This window comes from Salvelinus alpinus, chromosome 10 (assembly GCF_045679555.1).
Source record: "Salvelinus alpinus chromosome 10, SLU_Salpinus.1, whole genome shotgun sequence".
Taxonomy (NCBI): domain Eukaryota; kingdom Metazoa; phylum Chordata; class Actinopteri; order Salmoniformes; family Salmonidae; genus Salvelinus; species Salvelinus alpinus.
The window spans coordinates 49353366-49370794 of NC_092095.1; the positions used below are offsets into that span (position 1 = coordinate 49353366).

Genomic DNA, 17429 nt, shown 5'->3' on the forward strand with positions numbered 1-17429 from the left:
GTTTAACATCACCTTACATCATTTCACAAATAGTTTAATTGTTACTCATTCATTTTATACAATAATTAGACGCAAACCTCATAACGGAGGCACCTGTATAAACAGAGTTATGGTAATGTGGCTGTATTGTCTTTCATGAGGTCACAAACATGAAACAAAATGGACCGGGTCGTAGCTGGCTTCTCCACCGACCATTTACACATCCTCCAAAACATGCATATTGTTCAGTTCTCAAATTCTGTGATGAAGAAGTTCCTTTGTTCTACTGTGGGACTCTCTCTCTCTGTACTGCATGGCCAGGAGGAGAGCGTCTCCTCCAGGAATTTACGACCTGAGATAACAGAACCTGAGTGTAGGAGAGAGAGAGAGAGAGAGAGAGAGAGAGAGAGAGAGAGAGAGAGAGAGAGAGAGAGAGAGAGAGGGATTCCATGATCTATACCCAGAAAGGGCCACATCATGACACCATACATGTTTGGATACTGGGTACGAACTCCATACAGTGCCGACAAACAGGCGCAACCAACCAACTGACGGGGTGGGGGTGGCGAATTTGATGACATCAAAACGAATTTCGAGCAGCGGGTTCAGAACAACAATGTCAAAAAACTGTGTACAAAAATATATACAAATACCACCACCCAAAAGGGCAGTTTTTGAGAGGGAGGGCAATGGGGCAGGTGCTCTGACACAGGTAGACCCCTATGTGTACACGTTCCTGGTTGATAGAAATATGTTTATTTGACTGTTTAATTATGTTGGCCGGTTCCCCAGACCCAGATTAAGCCTAGAACTGGACAAGAACAAAATATATAGATATTTTTTTTATCTAGGACTAGGCTTAATCTGGTTCTGGGAATCCAGGAGTCTTGCATTCCTGGCTTTCACAGAAAATCTAACACTTGCCACTTTGTTCTGTAGAAAGCTTGTGCAACGGCTCTTTCTTCATGTGTGTCAACGGCCGCTGTGTCTCGCTGGCCAGCCTGTGTAACAGGAGGGACGACTGTGGGGACGCATCAGACGAGAGGAACTGTCATATCAACGAGTGTTTGAACCGCCGAGTCAGTGGATGCACACAGGACTGTGAAGACCTGCCTGTAGGGTACAAGGTAGGAAGGTACCCCTGCTTGCTTTCTCAGAATTGCAAGCGCGCACACACACACGCGCGCACACACACACACACACACACACATAATCACAAGTCATGAACTGTACAAGGTTATTTTTCTCAGTATCACACACACACACACACACACACATCCACGGTATAGCCCTAAGTATGGTAAGCCCACTAAGCTCTTACAACATAAAACTAAGGCTCAGCCGCTAACTGTTTATTGATGTTTTGCAAATGTCTCTATAATGATAGGATTTCTGTGTGATAGCACCAGGGTTATTACATTCCATATATTATCATGTTTAACAATAAAACAAACAGAACCTAAATCAACATACTATGTGGACTTGATATTTCTCAGAATGGAAAAGGTTCTGTTTTCCAGAACATTTTGCTCCTGGCTTACAATATGTGTTTGTTTGTGCTATTCATACTTAATAACCATGACCCTGGTACATACAGTACAGTATGTATGTTGGGATCTGCCTGGTTGCTGTAAGTCATAGGTTGTCAGAGAAAAATGTATTTAAATCCATACTCTGTAAGACGTTCATACCATCAAAGAGTGGTTCGCCAACAAAACAAACCATAGATTTTGCACTCAGAACCTATTAAATCCCTTTGTGTCATTGTATCCCTGTATAGTCCATAGTCACTCCAACCCAATGGCGACAGTACCCCATTACTTTTCTATTGATTGATTCAGTGCCTCAGTGCCCACACATGGATTCTGTCAGAAAAATAATGGCTCTCAATTTCTCCCTTACGTCCGATCCAGTGCAAGTGTTGGCCGGGATTTCGCTTGAAGAACGATGGCCAAACGTGTGTTGACATTGACGAATGTTCATCCGACTTCCCCTGTAGCCAGCTCTGCATCAACACATACGGATCTTACAAGTGTCTGTGTGCAGACGGCTACGAGGCGCCAGCTAAGAACTCGCACAGCTGCAGGTCTCTCTCAGGTATACCTCTTTCTCTACCTCCATAATTTTCTCTTCTGTTATTTTTCTTGTTCTCTCGCTCTCTCTTCTTACCCATCTGTCCTTGTATCTGTGCCTCTGCTGCTTGAGGTACCCCTTTCTCCATCTCATCTTCTTTCGTCCTTTCCTTCTCTCTCTTCCTTCTTACCCATCTGCCCATGTGTCTACTCCTCTGTCAGCCACCTTCCTCTTGATTTAAAAAAAAAAAATCAGGGACTTCCGGAAATCACAGGGGAATTACCTTGAATCGGAACGAGGGTTCTGATTGGTTAAAAGAGAACACTAGAATATGTCTAAAGTAGAACTACTTGTTCTATCTCCATGGGAATGTACCTGTAGTGGGCCCAGTCAAATAATAGCCTGTGACAGTGATATATACTAGGGCTTGGAGCTAGGGGGGAAATCAGTGGTTGTATAAGACTGACACCTCCAGAGCCTCTGACTGTAACGTTACTGCACCTGCAGTAGGATAATGAGACGATGCATTAAAAGTAATGACTTTACGAGGAATGATGAGCTATATCTGAGAGCATACTGCTACAGTCACCCCTGCATAATCATATGTGACTCTTTAGGACCATCACTGTCAGATAATTTTTTCTGACTATATTGTAGCCTATGTGTATTATAATTGCTGTATTTTTTTTGTTCTTGTATTTTCTTCAGCTGAAGAGCCCTTCCTGATTCTGGCCGACCATCATGACATCAGGAAAATAAGCACTGATGGATCCAATTACACTCCTCTAAAACAGGTAAGACACACAAAGAGAAGTGTTCCTTTTTTTGAACCAGCTCAATATTTAAGGATGGAGAAGGTTTCTTATGCACAGAATCATTTAAAAAAAAATATATATATATATTTTTTTTGTAATGTCCATCCTTAAATGGCCTGTGTGTCTCTCCCCAACCAATTACGCAAAGCAATTTCTCAATATATTATGAGTTTTTTTTTTTGTAACAACAATACAACATGTTCCTGATGATTTTGTACCACAGGGCCTCAGTAACATTATAGCAGTGGACTTTGACTACAGGAAGGAGTTGATTTACTGGATAGACTCGAGCTCTCCTGCTCTAACCCAACGGAGGATTAACAGAATGCGACTGAATGGGAGCGACCTGAAGGTACAGTAGAGCAGCAGCTTATACAGCAGGGTTGAGGTAAATTCCAATTGAAGTTAGTCAATTCAGGAACTGAACAGAGGTTCCAATTCAATAATTGAAAAAAGGGCATCTATTTTCAATGACTTCTCAAAAAACGGACGAGGAAAAGCTGTTTATTTCAAAAGTTGTTGCATTTGTAATTTATTCGAATCACTTCCTGAATTGACCCCAACCGTGTTCTACATTAGCCTGAGGAAGGTGTGTAGCGAGATAGTGTTCTAGTGGTGTTAGTGGTTAATGTATGGGCCCTGATGGAAGGATGCACTTTACACATTTTCTCTCTCGCGCGTGCGCACTCTCGCTCTCTCACTCTTTCTCTCACTGTTTCTTTTTTTTATTCTTTTTTTTTTCTCTCCCCCCCACCTGGCAAGATTATACTGCTAGAGATGAGATGTTGAGGAGGTTTATAGGTGCTTTATAAATCTATAATTTAACACCATGACTGTAGCGGTTTAAATGTGACTGAAGGTGACAGTCTTCCCAGGCTGAAGGTTGAGCCGAGGCACATAAAACAATGACATTTATTCTATATGAGGGTTTATGGCCACGTAGTGCCTAATGCATTCCATTATGTCATAAAATGTACAATGTAGAATGTGAGTGTGTGGATAATTCCTTAGACACACAGCTTCTTCGTGAATCTTTGTTTTCATTATACCTTGGAAACACTTCATTGTTTTGGACCTAAACCACCTGCTAATAATGCACAGCATTATGTAGTTGATGGCTTACATGAGTATTAGCTTATGGTGTTTGGCACAGAACAATGGCTGTTGGTTTAGGTTCAGCTGTATTTTATGAAATGTTTTGTTTTTGTCCTACAGTTCAAATAAAGTGTTACTGAACCCTGTTGTGATCATGTTATGCACCATAGATAATGTACAGTACTGAATGGGCTTCCTTTTTTCTTTGGGGGGGTTGGGTCAATTTTCCACTCCTAAAATCAGTGACATTGGCACACAGAGGAAGATGACACAGGATACAGTAGCAGTGTGGTTTTATATGCTTGTATTTGCTTCTTGAACATGGCTGGTCTCCTATCATGGCTCTCCATTTAGCTTTCCAAAGGCCAGAGCCAGAGTCTGGGTGAAGTTAGAGTGCCAACAGAACCTGAGTACCTAAGGGTGCTCCCCTTGGCTCGTTATCATTAATACAGGGATAATGACTCATTATAGCTTCACTGTACCCAGGATCACTCACGTCTGTTTCGTACTTTAGCTCACTGCTGCCAAAACTCTTCAGAGTAGAGACCACTTCTGTAGTTATTAGACCAATGTCATCACTATAAAGGGCGATATTAGAACTGTTGCAGTGCAGACCCATAGAAGGCTGTTCTGAATCGTAAGGGCTTTTCACAATGTATCTTCTTAATTTGGGGTTAAAATCACACCAGGGCTCGCTTACCCTCCATTCACACGATCAATTGTTAACCCTGGGGTAACTGAACCCAACGGTCTGGAGTAGAATGCGAAGGCTCCACATAACCGGTTACAGTGATTTTCTGATTCATCTTGAGTTGCTTTAAAGGCCCAGTGCAGTCGCAAACTTGATTTTCCTGTGTTGGTAGCCATGAAGTTCTTTGAAAGGCTGGTCATGGCTCACATTAACAGCATCCTCCCGGATACCCTAGACCCACTCCAATTCGCATACTGCCCCAACAGATCCACAGATGAGGCAATCTCAATCGCACTCCACACTGCCCTTTCCCACCTGGACAAAAGGAACACCTATGTGAGAGTGCTGTTTATTAACTACAGCTCAGTGTTCAACACCATTGTGCCCACAATGCTTATGACTAAGCTAAGGACTCTGGGACTAAACACCTCCCTCTGCAACTGGATCCTGGACTGCCTGACGGGCCGCCCCCAGGTGGTAAGGGTAGGCAACAACACGTCTGCTACGCTGATACTCAACACTGGGACACCTCAGGGGTGTGTGCTTAGTCTCCTCCTGTACTCCCTGTTCACCCACGACTGCGTGGCCAAACGCGACTCCAACACCATCATTAAGTTTGCTGACAACACAACAGTAGTAGGCCTGATCACCGACAACGATGAGACAGCCTATAGGGAGGAGGTCAGAGACAACAAACTCTCCCTCAATGTGAGCAAGACAAAGGAGCTAATCGTGGATTTCAGGAAAAGGTGGGCCGAACAGGCCCCCATTAACATCGACGGGGCTGTAGTGGAGCGGGACGAGAGTTTAAAGTTCCTTGGTGTCCACATCACCAACGAACTATAATAGTCCAAACGCACCATGACAGTTGTGAAGAGGGCACAACAATGCCTATCCCCCCTCAGGAGACTGAAAAGATTTGGCATGGGTCCGCAGATCCTCAAAAGATCCTACAGCTGCACCAACAAGAGCATCTTGACCGGTTGCATCACCGCCTGGTATGGTAACTGCTCGGCCTCTGACTGTAAGGCGCTACAGAGGGTAGTGCGTACGGCTCAGTACATCACTTGGGCCAAGCTTCCTGCCATCCAGGACCTATATACTAGGCAGTGTCAGAGGAAAGCCCAAAAATTGTCAGACTCCAGTAACCCAAGTCATAGACTGTTTACTCTGCTACCGCACAGCAAGCGGTACCGGAGCGCCAAGTCTAGGACCAAAAGGTTCCTTAACAGCTTCTACCCCCAAGCCATAATACTGCTGAACAATTAATCAAATGGCCACTGGATTATTTACATTGACACCCCTCCCGTCCCCCTCCTCCATTTGTTTTTTACACTGCTGCTACTCGCTGTTTATTATCTATGCGTAGTCACTTCCCCCTACCTACATGTACAAATTACCTCAACTAACCTGTACCCACGCACATTGACTCGGTACCGGTACCCCCTGTATATAGCCTCATTATTGTTATTTTATTGTTACTTTTTATCATTTTTTACTTTAGTTTATTTGGTAAATATTTTCTTAAGACTTTCTTGAACTGCGCTTTTTGTTTAAAGGCTTGTAAGTAAGCATTTCACGGTATGTTGTATTCGGCGCATGTGACAAAGTTTGATTTGATTTGTATATATACTTACACACTGTGAAATTGTGAAAACGATGATGTCCTTTTAGTGTAAGAGCTGTTTAAAAAGACTGCCAGACATTTCAGTCTGTTTTGGTGGGATGAAGATTTGGCATGCCCGGTGACATCACCAGGCAGTAAATTGGTTAATAGACCAATAAATATATTTCCTAACTTTCTGCCAATAACAGCTCAGTTTTCCCTTCCCCACTTCGACAGCTCCCAGACAGTCCTAGCAAAATTCTTGCTTGAGAAATTGCTCTTTGCTAAATTTCCTTTTTGACAAATCTAATTGAAAACAATCACAGTAAGGTACATAATTGTTACCCAGAAATTATTTTTCATTGAGATATAAATTCCCCTACCTGTTTCCTCTCCTCTGACCCACAGGTAATCCACAGGATGTCTGCCCCCAGTGCTCTAGCCGTGGACTGGATAGGAAAGAACCTATACTGGTGTGACATAGTGAAGAAGAGTCTGGAGGTGTCCAAGGCTAACGGCCTCTATCCTGTGGTATTGGTCAGCACTGGTCTGGACAACCCTACTGACCTGGCTCTGGATGCAGACACTGGGCATGTACAACACTCCATCTTCTCCGTCTGTCTCTACATCATGCTAGATTCTATATCTGTCCACAGTATCATCTGGAGAGGATGAATCCAGAACGAGATTTAGCTATGACTGTTGAGAGAGACCACTCACAGTACCACAGACTGTCAAAATAAATACCAGCTAATCAGTATGTTACTGTGGAAGTGTAACTATGCTATTTTGTTTCTGAGGCAGCCAACTTTCTGCTCAGGCTTTGAAGTCTAGTACTCATTTTGATGTTGAATTTGATATCTCACATAAGCTACTCCATAATGGAATGTTAACACAGTTACATGTACATGATTTTTGTCATTTAGCAGACACTCTTATCCAGAGCGACTTACAGTTAGCGCATTAAACTTAAGATAGCAAAGTGAGACAACCACAATTCACAGTTCACATAACCCATTTGACCAAGGGAGTGGAGAAGTGGAGCTTAAGGTATCTAGCTGAAAACGGTGTCATTCCTCTGTAGTTATGTGTTCTGGATCGACAGTGGAGAGCATCCCCATATTGGGAGGATAGGTTTGGACGGCAGTAGCCGGACGGTGATCAGCGATGCAGACATATTCAGCCCTGCAGCTCTCACCATCGACTACACAGCAAAAAGACTTTACTGGGCTGACTCGCGTCATATTCTCTTCTCAAACATGGACGGTTCAGAAAGACGCAAAGGTAAGTGACAGTGAATTGAGGATTGCCATTGGTCTCTCTCTCTTCCTCTCTGTCTGTCTGTCTGTCTGTCTGTCTGTCTGTCTGTCTGTCTGTCTGTCTGTCTGTCTGTCTGTCTGTCTGTCTGTCTGTCTGTCTGTCTGTCTGTCTGTCTGTCTGTCTGTCTGTCTACATTTTATATTTAACCTTTATTTAACTAGGCCAGTCAGTTAAGAACAAATTCTTATTTACAATGACGGCCTACCAAAAGGCAAAAGGCCTCCTGCGGGGACGGGGGCTGGGATAAGAAAAAAAATAATATATATATAAATATAGGACAAACACACATCATGACAAGAGAGACAACACAACACTACATAAAGAGAGCCCTAAGACAACAACATAGCAAGGCAGCAACACATTTTTATTTTATTTATTTCACCTTTATTTAACCAGGTAGGCTAGTTGAGAACAAGTTCTCATTTGCAACTGCGACCTGGCCAAGATAAAGCATAGCAGTGTGAACAGACAACAACACAGAGTTACACATGAAGGAAACAATAAACAAGTCAATAACATGGTAGAAAAAAAGAGAATCTATATACAATGTGTGCAAAAGGCATGAGGAGGTAGGCAATAAATCGAATAATTACAATTTAGCAGATTAACACTGGAGTGATAAATCATCAGATGATCATGTGCAAGTAGAGATACTGGTGTGCAAAAGAGCAGAAAAGTAAATAAATAAAAGCAGTATGGGGTGAGGTAGGTAAATTGGGTGGGCTATATACCGATGGACTATGTACAGCTGCAGCGATCGGTTAGCTGCTCGGATAGCAGATGTTTAAAGTTGTTGAGGGAGATAAAAGTCTCCAACTTCAGTGATTTTTGCAATTCGTTCCAGTCGCAGGCAGCAGAGAACTGGAAGGAAAGGCGTCCAAATGAGGTTTTGGCTTTAGGGATGATCAGTGAGATACACCTGCTGGAGCGCGTGCTACGGGTGGGTGTAGCCATCGTGACCAGTGAACTGAGATAAGGCGGCACTTTACCTAGCATAGCCTTGTAGATGACCTGGAGCCAGTGGGTCTGACGACGAACATGTAGCGAGGGCCAGCCGACTAGGGCATACAGGTCGCAGTGGTGGGTCGTATAAGGTGCTTTAGTAACAAAACGGATGGCACTGTGATAAACTGCATCCAGTTTGCTGAGTAGAGTATTGGAAGCTATTTTGTAGATGACATCGCCGAAGTCGAGGATCGGTAGGATAGTCAGTTTTACTAGGGTAAGTTTGGCGGCGTGAGTGAAGGAGGCTTTGTTGCGAAATAGAAAGCAGACTCTAGATTTGATTTTGGATTGGAGATGTTTGATATGAGTCTGGAAGGAGAGTTTGCAGTCTAGCCAGACACCTAGGTACTTATAGATGTCCACATATTCTAGGTCGGAACCGTCCAGGGTGGTGATGCTAGTCGGGCGTGCGGGTGCAGGCAGCGAACGGTTGAAAAGCATGCATTTGGTTTTACTAGCGTTTAAGAGCAGTTGGAGGCCACGGAAGGAGTGTTGTATGGCATTGAAGCTCGTTTGGAGGTTAGATAGCACAGTGTCCAAGGAAGGGCCAGAAGTATACAGAATGGTGTCGTCTGCGTAGAGGTGGATCAGGGAATCGTCCGCAGCAAGAGCAACATCATTGATATATACAGAGAAAAGAGTCGACCCGGGAATTGAACCCTGTGGTACCCCCATAGAGACTGCCAGAGGACCGGACAACATGCCCTCCGATTTGACACACTGAACTCTGTCTGCAAAGTAGTTGGTGAACCAGGCAAGGCAGTCATTAGAAAAACCGAGGCTACTGAGTCTGCCGATAAGAATATGGTGATTGACAGAGTCGAAAGTCTTGGCCAGGTCGATAAAGACGGCTGCACAGTACTGTCTTTTATCGATGCCGGTTATGATATCGTTTAGTACCTTGAGCGTGGCTGAGGTGCACCCGTGACCGGCTCGGAAACCGGATTGCACAGCGGAGAAGGTACGGTGGGATTCGAGATGGTCAGTGATCTGTTTGTTGACTTGGCTTTCGAAGACCTTAGATAGGCAGGGCAGGATGGATATAGGTCTGTAACAGTTTGGGTCCAGGGTGTCTCCCCCTTTGAAGAGGGGGATGACCGCGGCAGCTTTCCAATCCTTGGGGATCTCAGATGATACGAAGGAGAGGTTGAACAGGCTGGTAATAGGGGGTGCGACAATGGCGGCGGACAGTTTCAGAAATAGGGGGTCCAGATTGTCAAGCCCAGCTGATTTGTATGGGTCCAGGTTTTCCAGCTCTTTCAGAACATCTGCTATCTGGATTTGGGTAAAGGAGAAGCTGGGGAGGCTTGGGCGAGTAGCAGCGGGGAGGGCGGGGCTGTTGGCCAAGGTTGGAGTCGCCAGGAGGAAGGCATGGCCAGCCATTGAGAAATGCTTGTTGAAGTTTTCGATTATCACGGATTTATCGGTGGTGACCGTGTTACCTAGCCTCAGTGCAGTGGGCAGCTGGGAGGAGGTGCTCTTGTTCTCCATGGACTTTACAGTATCCCAGAACTTTTTGGAGTTAGAGCTACAGGATGCAAATTTCTGCTTGAAAAAGCTGGCCTTTGCTTTCCTGACTGACTGCGTGTATTGGTTCCTGACTTCCCTGAACAGTTGCATATCGCGGGGGCTCTTCGATGCTATTGCAGTTCGCCACAGGATGTTTTTGTGCTGGTCGAGGGCAGTCAGGTCTGGAGTGAACCAAGGGCTATATCTGTTCTTAGTTCTGCATTTTTTGAACGGAGCATGCTTGTCTAATATGGTGAGGAAGTAACTTTTAAAGAATGACCAGGCATCCTCAACTGACGGGATGAGGTCAATATCCTTCCAGGGTACCCGGGCCAGGTCGATTAGAAAGGCCTGCTCGCAGAAGTGTTTTAGGGAGCGTTTAACAGTGATGAGGGGTGGTCGTTTGACCGCGGACCCGTAGCGGATACAGGCAATGAGGCAGTGATCGCTGAGATCTTGATTGAAGACAGCAGAGGTGTATTTGGAGGGCAAGTTGGTCAGGATAATGTCTATTAGGGTGCCCATGTTTACGGATGTAGGGTTGTACCTGGTCGGTTCCTTGATGATTTGTGTGAGATTGAGGGCATCTAGCTTAGATTGTAGGACTGCCGGGGTGTTAAGCATATCCCAGTTTAGGTCACCTAACAGAACAAACTCTGAAGCTAGATGGGGAGCGATCAATTCACAGATGGTGTCCAGGGCACAGCTGGGAGCTGAGGGGGGTCGGTAGCAGGCGGCAACAGTGAGAGACTTATTTCTTAATTTTTAAAATTAGAAGTTCGAACTGTTTGGGCATAGACCTGGAAAGTATGACAGAACTTTGCAGGCTATCTCTGCAGTAGATTGCAACTCCTCCCCCTTTGGCAGTTCTATCTTGACGGAAAGTGTTATAGTTGGGTATGGAAATCTCAGAATTTTTGGTGGCCTTCCTAAGCCAGGATTCAGACACGGCAAGGACATCAGGGTTGGCAGAGTGTGCTAAAGCGGTGAGTAAGACAAACTTAGGGAGGAGGCTTCTGATGTTGACATGCATGAGGCCAAGGCTTTTTCGATCACAGAAGTCAACAAAAGAGGGTGCCTGGGGACATGCAGGGCCTGGGTTTACCTCCACATCACCCGAGGAACAGAGGAGTAGTAGGATGAGGGTGCGGCTAAAGGCTATCAAAACTGGTCGCCTAGAGCGTTGGGGACAAGGAATAAAAGGAGCAGATTTATGGCCGTGGTAGAATAGATTCTGGGCATAATGTGCAGACAGGGGTATGGTGGGGCACGGGTACAGCGGAGGCAAGCCCAGGCACTGGGTGATGATAAGAGAGGTTGTATCTCTGGACATGCTGGTCTCAATGGGTGACGTCACCGCATGTGTGGGAGGTGGGACAAAGGAGGTATCAGAGGTACGGAGAGTGGAACTACGGGGTCCATTGCAAACCAAAACAATGATAACTAGCCTGAACAACAGTATACAAGGCATATTGATATTTGAGAGAGACATACAGTAAGGCATAAAGTGATTGCAGGTCTTGATTGGGAGAGCTAGCTAAAACAACAGGTGAGATAACAGCAGCTAGTCAGCTAACACAGCAACAGCAGGTAAAAATGGCGACGACTAGGCAGAGAGGGTCGGATTGACTACACACAGAGCCTGAGTTAAAACACAGAGCCGACAGATAAAACATAAATAAACAGAATGGAGTACCGTGAATTAATGGACAGTCCGGCAGGCATCAGCTATGTAGCCAAGTGATCATAGTGTCCAGGGGGCAGCCGTAGATGGAGCAGGGGAGCCGCCACTAAGCTAGCACGCTGTGTTTAAAGCACAGCGGATACGTCTGCAGACCAGACGTGGTCGTGTCGACAGAGAATCCAAGCCGGATGGCGATGGCGAAAGAGAGGTTGTGATTGTAGAATTGTGTTTGCTAACTGATGCTAGCTTCGTGGCAGTGGCGCTAGCTGCAAGCTAGCTGTGAGGATCAGAAGTAGTGGCTCAGGGATTACGGCAGGAATCCGGCGTTGTTGTCGAGAGACAGTCCGATGCTGGTAAATTGGTGAGTAATATCCAGGCTAATAACAGGGCTGGTGTCTGTGCAGAAGGTAAAAGCTGCTAGCAGCGGCTAAAAATGGCTAAGTAGCTTGTAGCTGATTAGCTGGTTAGCTACTGGGGGTTCTTGAATGTGTTCCAAAGTTTAAAAAAATAATAGCGATTCCGTATCACATTGGGTGAGGTAGGTTACCGGAAGGTATAATCGAGTTAAAAATCGAAAAGAGATAGAAAAAAAATAAAAATATATACAAGAAATACGAAAAAAATACAAATGTACACGAGAGGACTGAACAAACACGTCTACACTGCTACGCCATCGTGTGACAGCACATCATGGTACCAACACAACATGGTAGCAGCATAAAACATGGTACAAACATTATTGGGCACAGACAACAGCACAAAGGGCAAGAAGGTAGAGACAACAATACATCATGCAAAGCAGCCACAACTGTCAGTAAGAGTGTCCATGATTGAGTCTTTGAATGAAGAGATTCAGATAAAACTGTCCAGTTTGAGTGTTTGTTGCAGCTCGTTCCAGTCGCTAGCTGCAGCGAACTGATGAAACAAGCAACCCAGGGACGTGTGTGCTTTCGGGACCTTTAACAGAATGTGACTGGCAGAACAGGTGGAGGATGAGGGCTGCAGTAGATATCTCAGATAGGGGGGAGTGATGCCTTAGAGGGTTTTACAAATTAGCATCAACCAGTGGGTCTTGCGACAGGTATACAGAGATGACCAGTTTACAGAGTATAGAGTGCAGCGATGTGTCCTATAAGGAGCATTGGTGGCAAATCTGATGGTCGAATGGTAAAGAACACCTAGCCGCTCGAGAGCACCCTTACCTGATGATCTATAAATGATGTCTCCATAATCGAGCATGGGAAGGATCATCTGAATCAGGGTTAGTTTGGCAGCTGGGGTGAAAGAGGAGCGATTACGATAGAGGAAACCAAGACTCGATTTAACTTTAGCCTGCAGCTTTGATATGTGCTGAGGGAAGGACAGTGTACCATCTAGACATACTCCCAAGTACTTGTATGAAGTGACTACCTCAAGCTCTAAACCCTCAGAGGTAGTAATCACACCTGTGGGGAGAGGGGCATTCTTCTTACGAAACCACATGACCTTTGTTTTGGAGATGTTCAGAACAGGGTTAAGGGTAGAGAAAACTTGTTGGACACTAAGAAAGCTTTGTTGTAGAGCATTTAAAACAAAATCCGCGGAGGGGCCAGCTGAGTATAAGACTGTATCATCTGCGTATAAATGGATGAGAGAGCTTCCTACTGCCTGAGCTATGTTGTTGATGTACATTGAGAAGAGCGTGGGGCCTAGGATTGAGCCTGTCACCAAGGCTCAATCCTAGGCCCCACGCTCTTCTCAATTTAGTCTTCTTGTCAGTAACAACCACATCATCAACTTTAAGGGACATGGGCAGCTGTGAGGAGGAGGGTTTATTCTCCAGGTCTTTAACCGTTTTCGAACTTCTTGGGGTTAGACCCACAGAGAGAGAACTGCTCCTTAAAGTAACTAACTTTGGCCTTCCGGGATAGCCTGAGTGCACTTATTTCTCATTTGCCTGAACGAGAGGCAGTCAGCCTGAGTATGCGTGTGCCGAGCATTTCGCCAAATGCAATTCTTGAGGTGGAGGTGGAGTAACTCTTCAAGACCACGGTCGAACCAGGGGCTGAACTTGATTTTAATTCTCATTTTCTTTATGGGGGCGTGTTTTTTAACAATACCACGGAAAATATCAAAAAAGAAGGTCCAAGCTGATTCTATACCATTTTACATTGTATCTATCTCTCTCTCTCAACTCTCAAAATGTGATGGCTCAATTGGCTTTGTAAATAATGGTTGGTGCAGATTTAAGGTCCGTTTGTCATTGATTGTACCTTTTGAGACTTTAGATAAAAGCCGTGACTTTACTGTGAAAACGTTTGTTCGTGATTGATTCAACTCCATAGAAGCTGAGTGTGAGCCAAGTCATTATTATGCCTGTTCCATACACTTCAAAACAAGGTGTTATTGAAGTGAGTCTCTGTCCATCTCTGGCATTCAACCTCTGAGAAATGAGAGAAATGTTTTTCTCACCTTTTTTATTCATTTGGTTTAACACAATTTTACCCCAAGTACTATTTGGTTCACAAACAAAGCATTATGTTATTACAGTTTTTTCCAACTGCTTACACACTTTTTCAAAACTGTCTCCTTTTTTCAAAACTCTACACACAATTCCCAAAACTGCACACACAAAATGCAAAATGCCTCACATCTCCTTCAAAATGTAACACTGCATTCAAAGTGCCATACACACATGTCAGAATGAAGCATTTGCATCAAATGGCAAACACTGCTTTCATAATAGTACATTTTTGGATATACCATGTAAACACTGTTGTTCTAAATCTAAAGCTCTTTGGTCTTTCATAGGCTTATATCTACATTTTAATACAATGTTCTACAGTGAAAGTAATCTGCTGAGAGGGGTAACAAGTACACTGTAAACACCAATGCAATGTAGAAACAGAAAATATTTATTAGGCCAAACATTACTGTTGTATACAGTAGCATACAACAAAACCATAAACATATGTAAACCAAAAGTATATTCTTTAGAATACAGTAAAGAACACAATTGTATGTGTGGGGTCCCGGGGGGGCAGTCCAGGAATTGGTAGGGGGGGGGGCAGTCACCAGTGCTAAGCTACGCTTCATCTCTTCTCCGGCCTGGGTCTGGCCACAATACTTCGTCCACATCACAAGATACGTTTTCTCTTGCCATACATCGAGGGAAGTATCTCCTAGCATGGCGTATCCAACCTTGGACAGAGGCAACCTCTATGTCCCCACATGCGTCCTCCATTGCCTGGAGAAGCGGCATGCGGGCATAGGGTTGGCGATCATACACTTTCCAGCGCCAGGCTGAGAAGAATTCCTCTATGGGATTTAGAAAAGTTGAATATGGGGGTAGGTACAAAACTACAAATTGTGGATGGGTGGCAAACCAGTTTTGGACCAGAACAGCCCGGTGAAAACTAACATTGTCCCATAAAACCACAAATCTAGCAGGCTCCTGATCTGGATCAGGGACAAGCATTGTGTAAATTGCATCCAGAAAAGTGAGCATATGGCTGGTGTGGCATTGTGATGGAGGACCCCGTTTTGAGTGATGGCAGCACACATAGTTATTTTACCCCCACGCTGTCCAGGGACATTGGTAATTGCCCTCTGTCCTATTACATTTCTTCCGCGGTGCCTGGTTTTGGTGAGGTTGAAGCCAACCTCATCCACATGAATAAATTCATGGCGAATTACATGGGCATCCAGCTCCAATACTCTCTGTAACAGACAAAAGGATATACAGATGAGTAAATATGGTATGTCTGAAGTACTGGAAGTAGTGTTGCATACATACCTCTACAAAGTCATGTCGCATATTCTTGACTCTGTCAAAGTTTCTCTCAAATGGCACCTTGTAAAGTTGTTTCATCGTCACTCGGTGCCGTTGGAGGATGCGTTGTATGGTCGACAGGCTTACAGCATTGATGTTGTTAAATATGGTGTCATTATTCAAGATATGCTCTCTTATCTCTCGAATCCTAATTGCATTGTTGGCCAAAACCATATTTATAATTGCAGTCTCTTGTACATCTGTAAACAAGCGTCCTCGTCCTCCATGATGTTTTTGCCTTTCCACTCTGTACAGAATTCAAACACAGTATGTGTTCCGCATAGGAACTGTAAACAATGTACAAAAAAAGGTAGTACAGCATGATAACCAACCTCATTCATTCAATGCAGTGCAGTAAATGGATGGCTTAGAGTTACAAATGTTTATGCAATACTATGCAGTCATACGTATTTTACAGTACATTACCGTAATGCTAAAATAGTCATTAGATAGTTGCATACCTGTTCTCATTTCTGAAGGTTCGAAGTATGGACGCCACTGTAAATCGACTCAAGATCACATGATCAACAAGTGTTGCCCTAATCTCATCAGAGATGGCTCTCCTTCCTTCTCTTCTTTGCCCTCGTCCTCTTCTTCCTCTTCCTCTCCCTCCTACTCCTCTTGCTCTCTGTCCATTGTTGGCGTCCATTGTTCAAAACAGGTAATCTGACCTTTGACCTATTTATAGGCCTATACTACAGTAAAGCAGTGATTGGTTAGTGATCAGTTAAGCTATTAGTGTTTGCACATGTGAGGAGTGTGTGTGTGACCTGGTGAATAAGTGTAGCATTTTGATTGGTTGTGTTTGGAAAAGGAAAGCAAGTCACTTCCTGTTAGATTTTTGTGTTTTAGGTAGAGAATTGTGTGTAGTGTTTTGAAAAAAGTGTTTTATGCAATTGACAACTGAGTCAAAGGCTGAGAAATAGCTTATGGTTTTGGATATTTGGTGTGTAGTTTTGCACTTTGAGTGAGAGGTTTCAAAAATCGTGTGACATGAAAAGATTTGTGACATGAAAAAAAAACTGTAAACGAGGCTTGAAGTGAAGTCATAATATTCACAACGTATTTTTATCGTTAATTTAATTTCAGTGTTTCATCTTCAACGGCCAGTTTGTGATTAGCTGTCATACTTATTATAGTATACTCCTTTCTCTACTAAGCCATGCTGGCAGACAGACAGTCCATTTAGTCACGGCTTTACTCCCATTTACCTGCAATAAAACACCCCAGAGCCTGGCAGCTTGTCACAGCAATTACTCAGGACGAGCTGTGTGCGCGCCTGCATGTGTGTGCGTTCAGGTGTGCGTGTGTGTGAGATCTGGCTGTGTTCCAGACTCTGATTAATCAGTGTTTATTCCATTCCAGTGCCTAGTCAAGACATCCGGGAGGTGACAGGGCTGACTCTGTTTGAGGATGTCATCTATTGGACCGATGAGAAGTCCAAGTCACTGAACCGGGCCCACAAGACCTCTGGGGCTCAGGGAACAGAGCTGCTCAGATACTGGAGAGTCATCCACAACATCAAGGTGTACCACCCTCTCCGCCAGCCCGACGGTAATTATCTATGACTGTGTGTGTGTGTGTGTGTGTGTGTGTGTGTGTGTGTGTGTGTGTGTGTGTGTGTGTGTGTGTGTGTGTGTGTGTGTGTGTGTGTGTGTGTGTGTGTGTGTGTGTGTGTGTGTGAGAGAGAGAGAGAGAGAGAGAGAGAGAGAGAGAGAGAGAGAGAGAGAGAGAGAGAGAGAGAGAGAGAGAGAGAGAGAGAGAGAGAGAGATTTCTTTTTAATTGTAATGAGGAAATGTGCCCTCAGACTAATGATGCTGACAGCAGAGGGGAAAGGGCT

General features: G+C 44.4%; 1 protein-coding gene across 1 annotated transcript in view; it reads left to right on the plus strand.

Moving 5' to 3' along the window:
• Positions 1-17429, plus strand: part of LOC139532141 (low-density lipoprotein receptor-related protein 1B-like) — a 208340-nt gene that overhangs the window by 143448 nt on the left and 47463 nt on the right. The window contains exons 55-61 of the mRNA XM_071329354.1: positions 919-1106; positions 1893-2076; positions 2761-2846; positions 3091-3219; positions 6668-6849; positions 7344-7543; positions 16954-17142. Coding sequence (XP_071185455.1) covers positions 919-1106; positions 1893-2076; positions 2761-2846; positions 3091-3219; positions 6668-6849; positions 7344-7543; positions 16954-17142 — 1158 coding nt within the window. The remainder of the gene's footprint in view (positions 1-918; positions 1107-1892; positions 2077-2760; positions 2847-3090; positions 3220-6667; positions 6850-7343; positions 7544-16953; positions 17143-17429) is intronic.